Source organism: Chanodichthys erythropterus, chromosome 8, assembly GCF_024489055.1.
Source record: "Chanodichthys erythropterus isolate Z2021 chromosome 8, ASM2448905v1, whole genome shotgun sequence".
NCBI lineage: Eukaryota > Metazoa > Chordata > Actinopteri > Cypriniformes > Xenocyprididae > Chanodichthys > Chanodichthys erythropterus.
Genome location: NC_090228.1, coordinates 19,842,480 through 19,856,936, shown reverse-complemented (window position 1 = coordinate 19,856,936; position 14,457 = coordinate 19,842,480). Strand labels below are relative to the sequence as shown.

Sequence of the window (14,457 nt, the reverse complement as noted above, 5' to 3'; positions counted from 1 at the left end):
AGCTGAAGTAGTCAAATTTAACCCCTAAGTGGTTAATAATGTAAATTCAGTTCATTTTTTGGTAAGTCAAAAGTGAACTGTCCTGATATCATAATGAAGGAAAATCCTCATTATAATAATACAATTCTTTAAAATAAAATCTCAAAAAAGTCAAATTGTGACTGTCTGTGTCCATATGCTAATAAAAGCACTGTGATTAACTGGTACCTGTTTTATTGGAGACCCAGATGATGGTGTCTGTTGATATGTGACTGGAGTTTCCCACTGCGAGTGTCAGCGGGATTTGCCACTGGAAGCTGAAATGAGACAAAGAGAGAAATAACAGATGAAACACTTCTGTTTGATCTCAGGGGTTTAAATGTCACTGCCACAGATACATACTGTATGACGTGCATAATGTGACACATATGGACGCCCACGACTTAATGGGATTGTGGGATACGTTCGAGCGATATTCTCTCTCAGCACCAGCAGGCAAAATCAGGAGTATCAGATGATTGTGAAGCTCAAAGAAAGCCCAGCAGTGTCAAAGCTCAAAGAAATCAGCTTTCATTCTATCCCAGAGTGCTTTGCTCTGCCTGTATTTCTCTCTTGTCACACACACACACAGCTGTGTATCACTCGTCACCCGATCGCTGTCATGTTCCGTGTCGCCACCTCATTTTGATGTCGAATCATCTGTGAGTTTGTGCTTTCATGTGCTTTTGAGTGTGTGTATGAACATCTCTAGGTATGAAAGCACATCCAGTCAAACCCTGTCTGACAGCTGTCACACTGGATGGCCGCCCCTCTTTCAGCCTGTCAAAATGGCTGACACACAGGTGGACGAGGTCTGCTGTCTGCCAGCGTAAATTACCCCAGACAACAAGAACGCCATAAATACTTATGAAGTCTAATGTAAGAATGAATTTGAACACCCTCCAAACAAAGTATTTGAACTTTAACAATTTTCCTCTTCCTCAGCAAAGCCATTCTATTGGCTGAGAGAACTTTTTATAGGCGCTCTGGGAAATTCAGCTGATCATTGATGCAATCATGGGCAGCAACAGTCAATTCTGTGCTATAGGTTTAATGTTATATTGCTATTTATAATTAAATAAATACATATATTTATATTTATTATATTGCTTATTTCAAATTTTATAGATTTATTTGAAAAATTATCAAATATACTTGGACATGAAAGTCTTGTTAATGATCTTCAGTTTTGCTCAAAGTAATTAAATGAATGAATAACAGAAGAATATTTAAAAACACCATCCCTTCCTTTGGTTAGCATGTTTTTAGCAAGGTTAGCATCTATGTTAGCATGCCACTAACTTCTTAAGAAAAGCTCTTTTCATTAGCTAGAACAACAGATCACGGTAACTTGTCTTTTATATTGAGGCAACATGCTAAAAAACACTCAGAACACCCTGACAACCATATAGCAACACCCTGGAAACTGTCGCAGCAGCCTTGCATTGTGGCAGTGAACTTTACACAGGCACGCACCACATATTCTTCATAAATGCCAACATTTTGTCATCTAATATGAGAATGATGTCAGTCTTGGCTGTGGGGAAATGGTTTGATCATTAAGGATTTGTGTTAGGAAACCGAAAGGAATGGACAAAATTATTTTCAGGATGCTGGTGACTCACCTCCATTCATTCAGTAAGATGATTTATGTGTCTGAATTATGTCTGAATAAGCCTCAATGAATATATTCTGTGAAAAGACTGACTGAAACCTGTTATAAAACAATATGGTAACACTTTACTTAAAGCCTTTGTGTTTAATGCATATATATATATATATATATATATATATATATATATATATATATATATATATATATATATATATATATATATATATATATATATATATATATATATATATATATATATATATATATATATATATATATATACACACACACACACACACACATTTATAATGTATGATATAATGCATTGTCTTTTCATAAATAACTGTAACCAAATTTAATAGGCATTATAATATTTGCAGATTCCTTGATACACCTGAAATTGGTTGTTTGTCATGTATTATAGTTTCCAAAGGTGTAACATAATTATTATAATGTATTATAAAAACATTATGAATAAAGTTGTTGTTTTTGCCCGCAAAAAAATATTCTCGTCGCTTCATAGCATTAAGTTTGAACCACTTTAGTCACATGGACTGTTTTAACAAGTTTTTAGTACTTTTCTGAACCTTGACAGTGGTGGTCGAATTGCTGTCTATGGAGGGATCGGAAAGCTCTTGGAGTTCATCAAAAATATCTTAATTTGTGTTCCGAAGATGAACGAAGGTCTTACGGCTTTGGAACGACATGAGGGTGAGTAATTAACAAAAGAATTTTCATTTTTGGGTGAACAAACCCTTTAGGGGCAGCAGAAACAGCTGTAAACAGCAGATGCTGGGATGAAAGTTTATATCACAGAGAATATAACTGTAGCACAGTTGAGAAGACATTTTGCATAAGATGAAGCAATATGAAGCCTGCTGGGAAACAGTATTTAAACGCATATGTTTGTAAGGAGACTATAGAGAGAGATTCTGTGGTAGATGAGAGCTGATAACAATACTTATGAATTCCAGTGATAATAGAAGCATCTGTGTGTGCTCAAATGAAATCACACACTGATACATTTACATAAAACTGTGTTCATCAGTGGGATTGAACAAGAGAAGAAAGCAAAAGAAAATTAAAGTTCTCCACAGGCTGGTAATTTGGTGGCTCATGTTTATGTTCATTTACGGAAGCGTCTGTTATCGTCATCGTTATTTACATCCCTCAGGAAGTTTGTGTTATGGCCCAGAGCTTTAGCTAAAGCACGAATGAAGAGTTCAAACTTTGCAGCAGACGAATAAAGTGTGTGTGAGATGAGAAATGTGGGCATCATATAATGTTTATGGAACAAACTCATGTTTTTGTTACCTGCAGTTGTAGATATTATTCACTTGCTCTTAATAGACAATAATATATAAATGAAAGCAACAAGCCACAAGAGTCATTAAATGCATTATAGTTATTTTATCACGGTCAAAAAAAGTTATAAGTGCTAAAAATGTCAGGTTTATGTTGTATTTTGACATTCTGTTCTGATTCCTTTAGTTCCTGTTTCTCCGCTTTGCTTAGTTTTAGTTTCCTAATGCTGCGTTGCAGATGAGGTTGGACATGGGAATATTCTAAATGAAACGTCCCACTTCAAACCTTGGTGAGTTCCAGGCAACGAGATGTCACGTTCACATGTTGACCACATGATGTCAAGATGACACAATGAGAGCATATCATGTTTTTGTGTCAATTATGGCAAAAAAAACAAACAAAAAAAAACAACAACAACATTAAATAGCATAAAGCAACTGTCAAAAAGCAAAAACTAAGGTATTATTACATAAACTTATTGATTTAAAGTTTGTTTTTACGTTTATGCTCTTTGGAAGCAGGACTTCTTGGAAGTGACATCAAATGACACTGGTTGGGGTTGATTAATGTACCCTGAGTTCACAGGTTGAATGTTCGACTTTCAGTGACTTCCATATGTTATTTCCAAGAATCACCCTGTTTGTGAAACCAGGCCTCAATTTTGTAACTTTTTGTCTTCATCATGTGCTTACTTCAACCACTGTTTCCAATAAAGGAATAAATCTGAAAAAATGTACAATCTAATAATTAGTAAGAGACATTTTATGAAGAAAATGTGCAGTGCGTGTCTGTATAAACCTCACAACTAGTTGATAGGGATTTCTTCCCTTACCAGAGCAGGATTTTTTTCTTTTTTTCCATTATTATAAAATTCAAGAGATTAAAAATTTAGGCAATTTAGAATTTGCAGTAAATGACTGAGAAATGCTTGAGCCTTCAACACTATAAAACAGTAACAGCTGTGGTCTGGATGTGCCTACATTTAAAATTCACAGTGATTAACCACCATCCTCTCTTTCTCTTTCTCTGCTCATGGGTTGTGAGGTTGTGAGGCTCAGGGACCGCTTTCTTTTGCAGTCTATAATTAGTCACTGGGGGGTTTTGTGGCTCAACATGTGATACTGTAAAACTGCAAAACATTTTTATTCAACACCAGCCGCACTGAAGAGAAGAAAAAAATACAAGTTTTTTTCATTTGAAAGCTTCCATGGATGTCCACACAGCCTGGAGTTTGTGTTGAGCTTGAGCTGTTGTGTTCATTTATGTTTTGTAGATCTAGCGGCGGTTTGAAACCACTGAGACCGTGAGGAACTGGACAAAAGAAGATGAGAATGTTTTGCTGGGTGGGTTAGAGAACAAAGACTGGGATGTGTTGGATATTGAGGAAAACTATTCACCCCGCAGAGAGCAACATGCAGCTAAACATCTGCTGACGTTTGAGATGGATTTCTGGAAGTCCAGGGATTCATTCAGTTGGAGAACATGGAGGTAGTAAAGTCTAATAATTCACCCGAACAGACATATTTACACCTGCTAATACCATTAAGTGATCCAGTCACAAGTGGTCAGATATGAATACAGGTAAACAGGATTTAATATGATCACACATTGCATTTGTAGCATAAACGTTAATGTGTCTTGATGCAGTGTGAATATTTTGAAGAATCGTCTTCTCTCTGAACACTTAAAGTGCCAAATCAAGGCATCAACATTCAGTGACACATTAATGTATTAAGAGACTTATAGTCACAAAACCAAAGACTAATAAATAAATATGATGTTATTTTGTGCTTATTAGATTTAGTATTTGTATTGGTAAATTATTTAAAGAAAATGCAAATACATTTTAACAATTTAAAATCCTTTTAATAGCTAAATATCTCTCCTATCTCCCCATCATTTCTTTATGACAACTCTCGGAGTGTTTGGCATGGTAATGGATATGAAAACGTTAATGTGTTTGGTCTTGGCGGAATAGATCTGCTGCGCTGCTGCTGCAGAGCAAGTACGGACTTGCTACTGCCAATTTATACACTACACGCTGATGTGACATACTGCTGCTGTACAATAAAATACATGATTTACCCATAGCAGATATACAGGTGGAGCTGGGGAAGAAGGAGGGTTTCTGAAAGCACACTGCAAACTGCTATAGCAGATGCTGAGCAAGTGTTTGAATGTTGAGCAGTGAGCTCATTAGCTATACAGCAGGAAACATTCAGCTGTGCTCTATAGAGAACAATGTAATTGCACGTAAAAGCAGATTGAGTTAAGGACCTATCAGCCTGCATCTGTGTCATGACAGAACTTTGTATTTTTTTTTTCATCAGGAAAAAAAAGAAAATTGAGAAAACATTTAGTTTCACAGAACACATTTTTTTTTTCAAAAGTCATTGTTTAGCACAATATAGATTTTAAATACTACTTTTTTTTTTTTTTTTTACTTTTTTCACATGCCCAGAAGCATTCCAGCTGTTGCATGTTCACAAAAAATGTTTAATTGCATTTCAGATGTGTATATGTATGTTTTGCACTGTTAACTGTCTAGACACATTCCAGTGATGTTGCATGATTGCATTACATGATTGCATTATACACTGCTCAAAAAATTAAAGGAACACTTTGAACACATCAGATCTCAATGGGGAAAAATATCATGCTGTACATCTATACTGATATGGACTGGGTAATGTGTTAGGAACAGAAGGATGCCACATAATTTGATGAAAATGAAAATTATCAACCTACAGAGGTTCAAAGACACCTCGAAAATCAAAGTGAAAAAATGATGCAGCAGGCTAGTCCATTTTGCTGAAATTTCATTGCAGCAACTCAAAATGGTACTCAGTAGTTTGTATGGCCCCCATGTGCTTGTATGCATGCCTGACGACATCGGGGCATGCTCCTAATGAGATGACGGATGGTGTCCTGGGGTATTTCCTCCCAGATCTGGACCAGTGCATCACAGTCTGAGGTGCAACCTGGCATAATGTTCTATTGGAACACCAGAGGTGTTCTATTGGATTTAGGTAAGGAGAGCGTGGGGGTCATTCAATGGTATCAATTCCTTCATCCTCCAGGAAATGCCTGCATACTACATACATTGTCCTAATGGCAGTCAGAGTGCAATTATCTAGCCTGTAGAGGTCTGTGCGTCCCTTCATGGAAATGCCTTCCCAAACCATCACTGACCCACCACCAAACCGGTCATGCTGAACGATGTTACAGGCAGCATAAAGTTCTTCACGGCTTTTCCAGACACTTTCACGTCTGTCACGTGCTCAGGGTGAACCTGCTCTCATCTGTGAAAAGCACAGGGCGCCAGTGGCAGACCTGCCAATTCTGGTGTTCAAAGGCAAATACCAATCAAGCTCCACGGTGCCGGCTGTGAGCGCAGGGTCCAGTAGAGGATGTCAGGCCCTCAGGCCACCCTCATCAAGTCTGTTTCTGATTGTTTGGTGAGAAACATTCACACCAGTGGCCTGCTGGAGGTCATTTTGTAGGGCTCTGGCAGTGCTCATCCTCTTCCTCCTTGCACAAAGGAGCAGATACCGGTCCTGCTGATGGGTTAAGGACCTTCTACGGCCCTTTCCAGATCTCCTAGAGTAACTGCTTGTCTCCTGGAATCTCCTCCATGTTCTTGAGACTGTGCTGGGAGACGCAGCAAACCTTCTGGCAATGGCACGTATTGCTGTGCCATCCTGGAGGAGTTGGACTGCCTGTGCAACCTCTGTAGGGTCCAGGTATCACCTCATGCTATCAGTAGTGACACTGACCCTAGCCAAATGCAAAACTAGTAACAGTCAGAAAAGATGAGTAGGGAAAAAATGTCAGTCGCCTCCACTTGTAAAACCATTCCTGTTTTGGGGGTCGTCTCATTTTTGCCCATCTAGTGTACCTGTTGTTAATTTCATTAACACCAAAGCAGCTGAAACTGATTAACAACCCCCTCTGCTACTGAACTGACCAGATCAATATCCCAGGAGTTTAACTTGATGCTATTCTCTGATTAAAACGTGTTCCTTTAAGTTTTTTGAGCAGTATATATACTGTTTCTGTGTTTTATGCTTTGAATTATTGCAGTAATGCTAATTTTCCCCCCAAGGATGACTGAAGTATCTAACTTGAGCAATATTTTTTATGCAGTTTTACGAAATACGTTTTAAGACGTGTTACAAAGTTACAAACCAACCTCACATAAACCTACACTCTATAAAGCTCAGATCCACCTGGGGACTGTATAATAATTCACTTCACTTATCCAATACAGTCAAACCTGCAATGAGAAAATTAATTTGTGCATTTAAGTGCTAATAAGATGTTTATTTTCTCTGTGACATCGCCTCAGCACAAAATATGTACTGTGAAAATCCAAACAGAAGTCAGGTAAGATACGAGTGTTAATGAAGGAACGTTTCAGCTCCAGACTTTTTACACTTGTGAAAATAAGCACAGCATCTGAAAAATATCTTGGACGTGCCAAATGGTCCTTTGATGATTTCAGATGAGGTGTGTTGAAGTACAGCATCACAACTTGAAGCTATAAACTTCACTTCTCTCTAATATTCACACTTAAGGCCACTTTCTAATGACTTATTTGATCTTACTAGATTAAAAGTAGGGTAGGCAATTTATTTTATAAACACTTGTTGTTATTCTGGTTGAAACCTTCTTCACATGCTGACAGCAATCAATAATAGAAGTGTTCTAAACATTACAAAATATACATACATACCACATCTTTTGTGGTAGTCTCAGGACCAAAAAATTTTCATCCATGTCTCTTGATGCTTACCAGACTCTGCTCTGGCTGTGCGCGTTCATGACTTGTGGAGGAGGTGTGGCTCTGAAGGGAGGGTGGGATCTTATTCTTTCAAAGCTAGCTTGTTTTTTCTAGCCTCTCTGAAATTGCCTACTCTACCTTTAATACTGAGGTTTTATAATGGAGAGGAAAACTGTGGCCTATAAGCTAATTGCTAATATGCTAACAAGCTAACAATCAGGGGTGCGTTTCCCGAAAGCATTGTTTGCCAACTATGGTCGTAAGTCCCATTGAACTTTATTGGTAACAACGGAACTTGCGACCATAGTTCGCATTGGGAAATGTACCCCAGATTAGCTACTATAAAACCTGCAATACAATTGTACAATACTACAATAACCAGACTGACTACTACAAGATCTATACAAAACCCTAACTTTATAAAAATAAGCAAAAAATGTTTAGTTATCAACTTTTAGAATGCTAGCATGCTAGACTTCCACTCAAGGGCAAGTCAAAATGAATAACTGTGGTAATAAATAACAGACCAAATATGATGTCAATAGAGCTGACACTGTATTTAACCCAAAATAAAATTCCTATAATGTAAGTGTAATAATTTGAAAGAAGACGTGGATTAGCATATCAAGTGTGTGGCTCTTTGCTAGCCAGATTATGGAGCTGCTTCAAGAGAATATCAAAGTGTAGCATTAAAGTCTGCATGTGTTTTGAGTACAGTGTGGAGAAAAAAAAAAAAAGTATTTTTCTGTGGACATTTGGACACCTCCAAACAGACTCTGGACCCTCTATGAACTTTAATGAGATGGCAGTGGACATGAAACACACAGAAGGAGTGTGAAATACATTCAAACTGACCTTCTCTGTTTTCCTTTTGTTGCAGCCAATGTTTCTGTCAGCACATTTTGCTAGGCTGGCCTAAAGCCTCAAGTGAGGTGTTACACTGCATTTACAAAGGTGCCAAATCCCCCTGCATTCTGGCAGGTTGTCTAGTGCTCAGCTGAAAACCCGCCTGAGGGGCAAAACAGGAAAGAGACGCCCCCTACTCACAACACAGCTTTGCTATTGATTCCTGGAGAGGCTCTGCTTCTGAACGCCTCTGCAGAAGACCGCAGCACTCAGAAAACACGTTCATGTAGGAGGAGACGTTCAAAAGACCGTGGCTTTGTCTGCTCTGAACAAATGATCTCAGGAAAAAGGCGGACTAACAGATTTCTACCTGTATGTTTCATATTTCTGAAATCAGATGACACGTTGAGAGCTAGCCTAGCCGCGCAAAAACAAAATGCCTTTGATTTTCTGTTTATGATGACAGAAATGATGCTTTAATCTCTCTGGAATTAATATTTTCTCCCATTTCTAATGGATAGATTTAGTTTTTAAACATCTTTAGTCAAAAAACAAGCAACAAGCTACAAGCTCAGGACTTTTTTTCTCATGTTCTGAAATTGCAGATGTTTGACACTGATATTGTTCTCAACTTGAGAAACTTTATTACTACAATCTAAATGGCAATACTGCTTAACAACCCTCACTACACACACTCAAACTGACAGTTCAGCATTAAAATTCATTTCTTAAGTCAATTCTTGTGCTACTAACAGTGTCTGATCCAAAACAAAAGGAGGATTTTGAAAACGGATCAGAGGCAGTACTGAATTATTCATTTCACTCTAACAAAAAATTAAACTAATCTATCTGCCAGTGACACACGCAGTTTTCTGTGACGACGCAGACGGGTGCCAAACAGCATGTGGCAAGTGACGGTGATGGGTTAGCATAAATCGCTAATAATAAATGAAACGCTCAGTTAATAGCAGCTTGACAGCTTGTGTGTATGAATATGATGTGAGATCTAATTCATACAAACAGTGTTGTGTTGTAAAATAGTTTGCTGGCCAGTGAAAACCAGCAAACCATTTTAGGCTGGTTTAAGCTGTTTCTTTTAACAGCAGTGGTAAAGGCAGACATCTAAAGACGTGCTAAGTAGTAAACTGTTCACATCCTTTGGATAAGTGAGGAAATCCTTTGGGTCTTCATGCTTTTTTGGGGCGCTATGATAGTCTTTAGCTGTCTAGCTCTGCTTATAATCTCCAGATGGTCTATTCTTCTGTATTTCTTCCAAAATATCTTAAAGTTTGATCTCATTTTTAATCAAAATGGTTTATTTTTCTCTTCAGATGCAGAACAACTGTAGGATCTTTTCCTCTCTGAACTTGATCTGATCACAGGAAACTATCAGAGCATTCTGGGAGGAGATTCACTTACAGTGTGGGATCATTACATTATTCAGCATTGCAGTGTTCAGCAAACATACAGGCCTCTGCGTATTATGGTGTATTTTCTGCACTGATGTATAAGCTCATGGAAAATCAATATTAAGAGGTCAGTTTACAGATGGTGTTTAATTTTCATGCAACAACCTGTCGCATTTGACATATAGCACACTACCTTTTGTTGAACAGCTCAGGATTCTGGATCTTGGCGTCCGTGTCATAGACAAAGTGTTCTTGGGAGACGGAGACACTGTCGTCAAGACTGTCGTTCTTGCTGATGGTGACGACAGGGTAGCCCATCTGCAGGGTCCAGCGGTCCATGACCTGCGTGATGTTGATGTCCTTTCCCTCCCGCTGCATGGCCTGCGACACAAAACATCATATCAAAACACATCATACACAGATCACCATGTGTGGCATCTAACAGCTCAGAGTAGAATAGATTGTGTCTGATAATGAAACATGAAAATGAAACATATTTATAAACTAATTCAGATTTGATGTTTTTAATAGGTTCTTATGCACATATTTGGACTGATACAGGTTTTTTTTTTGTCTTGCAAAACTAAAACGGATAAATCCATCCAGGATTTTTAATTAAAAACTCTCAGTGAATAGAAACACAATTAAAATCCATTGTTCTTTTACACTGCAAATGGAGGAACATCACATGGCAATTTCCAGTTATCTAACCTCTTTATACAAGAGAGATGCTTGTAAAGGAGCAGAATTAGATTTATAAGTCTGATTTCTTCAGAGGAAGCTTCTCCTCCTATTTTATAGAAGTAAAACATAAAATTGGATCTCACGGCTCATTAATGAGGAGAAGGGAGTTTTGCCCATGGGGGAAATATATTGCAAACTGTTTCTACTTATTCTTTGAAAATGACTCAGCACACTGGACAAGTGGCAGTTTTCTATATGAAAACTAGCAGGCCAAGTGGAACCAGCTGCATTGGTGCCGAGACCCGGATGGGAGAGGTGCGTGTAACAGAGGCCAGCTAGTAAGGGCTGTGCAGGTAAACCTCACTCCCCTGCCCTCAAGAGGTGTGCTAGAGACTGCTGTCTTTAACATCCTTGTTAGCCAACCTGGTCTCATGACGAAAACGTACCCGTGGGCACGTTTTCGCGAGTCGCGAAATACGTACCAGTGAGTACATATCGCTGCAGTTTCGCTCTGAAATGTCCACTGAGCAGCGCCAAAAGCGTGTTTTTCTTTGTTGTTTTTTTTGCCGGAGCAGATAATAGGGTGAATGCGGTACGTTTTTATGACGTTGCTTTTTAGACGAATCGCCGCGGTTCTCGATTTGACATTTGTGCTCCGTTTCGTTTTAAAATAACTTCCCACCGACGCCACGCCTAAACCTACTCGATAATGTTAACAAAAGCAAACGTGACTTAAGAAGCGTCCGTTTTTTAGCTCGTTTAGATCCCTCTTTGAGCTCTTATTTTTTTTTTTGCCGTCAGTCGCCTTTCGACGGGATTCGTACCCATGCAGGCAGGGGGTGTCGACTCCTCGCCCTAAGTCCGACTCCGTATCGGCTGAGCTACCGAACAAGCTTGGTCACGCTCAAAAAAAGCGAAACGCGTAGAGCCGGAGAGTCCAAAGTACGTTCATTTACAAATCGGGCACTCCGGTCGGAATCGTTTTGAAGCCGCGGCGTGATATTGCGCGAGTAGATGCCAAAACGAGTCTTTACGAATCCATAATCCGACCCCGGCCGTCGTCCAAACCGTGCGTGAAATCGACGTTTTGCCGGCCTCTAGCGTTCGTTTCTGTCGGAAACTGCGGCGAGACGTACTCGCCTGTGCGTAATTTTGTTTCGCCAAAACGTGCCCACTGGTACGTCTCTCCCATGAGACCAGGTTGTTGTTAGCTGGCCTGTGTCATATGGCAGATGATGCTGGTTCGAATTCCTTGGAACAGTGCGAGTAAAACCATTCACATTGGTGGCGTGACCCGGATGCAAATGAGGCTCGGGGGTGAGTGAATCTGAGGCTTGTGCAGATAAACCTCACTCCTTTGCCCTAGCAGAGGCATACTAGTGACTGATGCTTGAGGCTTCAGGCTTTACCCCAAATTCCTGTTGGCTGTTGCTGATTTGAGTTCTGATCTAAGTGGGCCGAGCGGAACTGGTTGCAACTCTACTGGATTCAATCAGTAGTTGAGTCTTCCGTGTGCTCTATATAAAACGTATTTCTGTATCACTGACAGTATTTTGTAAAGTCAGTATTTTGAGGTTTCATTTCAGCTGGACAGTGAGGCAACATGCTAGGTCTTGGTTCAGAGCAAATGTCATTGCCTCCACAGATATCTCAAATAATCTCCATTCACCGCATTCTAAAGAGGTGAAGTATTTCATATTTACTGGAGGCAGTTTACTGGAGTTATTTTGTATGAAATTGGTTGTAAACCGGTGGAGAACTACAGTGCTGCAGCAGTACAGAGTCAGTGTGATGTGGAGACCCGTGGGATTGGAAGAGAAATGTGGCGGGCAGAAACAAAGTGCTCTGTCAGGCTCTCTTGCATTCTGCAAACTACAGCTTGACCAGATCAGTCGAGCATGTGAACTTCCCTTTTCCAGGGTAACTGGGACACTCTTGCTTATAGCAACTTATTATGACCATTGTGAGTATTAAAATATGAGACTAACTAAGCTTGCATGAGATGACTTTAACTGATTAGTGTCTAGGATAGCCTATTATATAAAATGATAAGTGAAACTAGACAACTTCTCACATCTGTCAATGACTCAGTTTGTTTATGTGAATATAGAAGAAGAGGCTCTGCTGATGAGGCAGCTGATGTCCCTACATTATGAATCATTTTCTGTTTGACCCTTTCAGGAAGCTACTGTACCTTTGCCCTGATAGAAATAATTAAAGGAAGTGAAGGCCGGTCCGGCGATGGGTCGTGAGCATGACAAAGGGCTTTGTGGGTGCTAAGCACTGCCAGATTATTGCAGCAAATTGGATTTCATGAATAGCTAATGAACACTGCACATATCAGTATTCATTAGATGATGGGCTGTCATGGACTGTTAACGTAGCTAAATTCGTCAGTGCCTCACAAACACGGTCACTGAGAGGATATGAGGTCCTGGTTTGGCCCCTTCACATGAATACACCTTTAAATCCTTTCTGTGCAGAAAGAGAAAATGAAGAAGCAGTCGACCATCAGCCGGCATTTAGGAGAGTGATGTGAATGACAAACCGCTTCATACGGTGCTGATAGCTGCTAAATGTCCTGCTGTTCCATTACAAACTATAATAACCTCAAGATTACGCTTGAAAGTAATCTCATTAAAGTCATGACACTTTGTGAGATGAGTACTGAGAGGACTTGCTGAGAGTCATCTGACGTTAAAAGTGCATATCTGCTCTGATAACTTGAACCCAACGCTAGACTTCACTGTGATTATGGATGTTGGCTACGATATTTCCTAACAATGGCCAGCAGTTCCCATTGCTCTCGGTGTCTTAAACTTTTTTATGTCCTCTTAAAAAGCTGAAATCTTACATATTAGATAGTTAAGTTTTTATATTAACTCTGTATTTACAACTGCACTGCACAGGTGAGTTAACATATTAGCATCATGTAGCACCGCACATCTAGCCTTAATTAGGGCCCGAGCACAGATGGTGCAAGGTCAATTCTTCTTCTTCTCCGAAACAAATCGCATTTTTGAGGGCCTATACATGCTTGAAAACTCTGCATATGCGTCAGAAGTGGTGAAAATTTACATCTGATATGGTGTAACACAGTTCGTAGATACGGGAAGAAGGAGGCGGGAACCGGTGAACATTCAACAAAACTTTCATTCAAAATAAACAAATACAAAATGATAGTAATGCCGGCAGACCCTCGCGGATGTCTGCCGGCCACACAAACATAATAAAACATAAAATAAAGTCCAGGCCTGGTCCTCTCTCGTCCTTCACTCCTCCATGAGAGACTCAAGGCCGGTGCGCCTCGCAGGTGGAGCTCATTATCTCTCGCGTCACTGGCCTAGTGCCGTTCCCTCACAGCTCTCGCCCGCCCTCTTCATATGGGTTTCAGAATTAGGTGTGGCAAAATGGCTCAATAGCACCACCTAAAAAATTTCAATTAAACGCCCTTTGCGCTACGTTTTTCATACAAGTACGAAATTCGGTAGACCGATGTAACAGCCCAGTACCTACAAAAAAGTCACTGGGTGCAAAATCGGAAAACCCAATAGGAAGTGAGATAATTTGAATTTTCTCTGTAAATCTTTTGCAGTTTTTGCCATTTCCAGACGTTGTACTTTCACGAACACCTCCTAGAGATTTTATCAGGTAAACATCATATTTGGTCAGTCTAATCTAAAGGCCTTTGCGAAGTTAAATTGCGGAGATCTTGAGTTTTCGCTGAAGGGCGTGTCCGCGTCGGCCTGACAAAGTTCGATGTTTCGCCATGAAACAGGAAGTTGGTGTAACTCAGG

General features: G+C 39.7%; 1 protein-coding gene across 1 annotated transcript in view; it reads right to left on the bottom strand.

Annotated features, from left to right (window-relative positions):
• Nucleotides 1–14,457, bottom strand: part of LOC137023965 (thyrotropin-releasing hormone-degrading ectoenzyme-like) — a 190,518-nt gene that overhangs the window by 33,231 nt on the left and 142,830 nt on the right. The window contains exons 9-10 of the mRNA XM_067391096.1: nt 10,170–10,357; nt 208–296 (exon numbers count right to left, since the gene is read on the bottom strand). Of these exons, the coding sequence (XP_067247197.1) occupies nt 208–296; nt 10,170–10,357 (277 nt within the window). The remainder of the gene's footprint in view (nt 1–207; nt 297–10,169; nt 10,358–14,457) is intronic.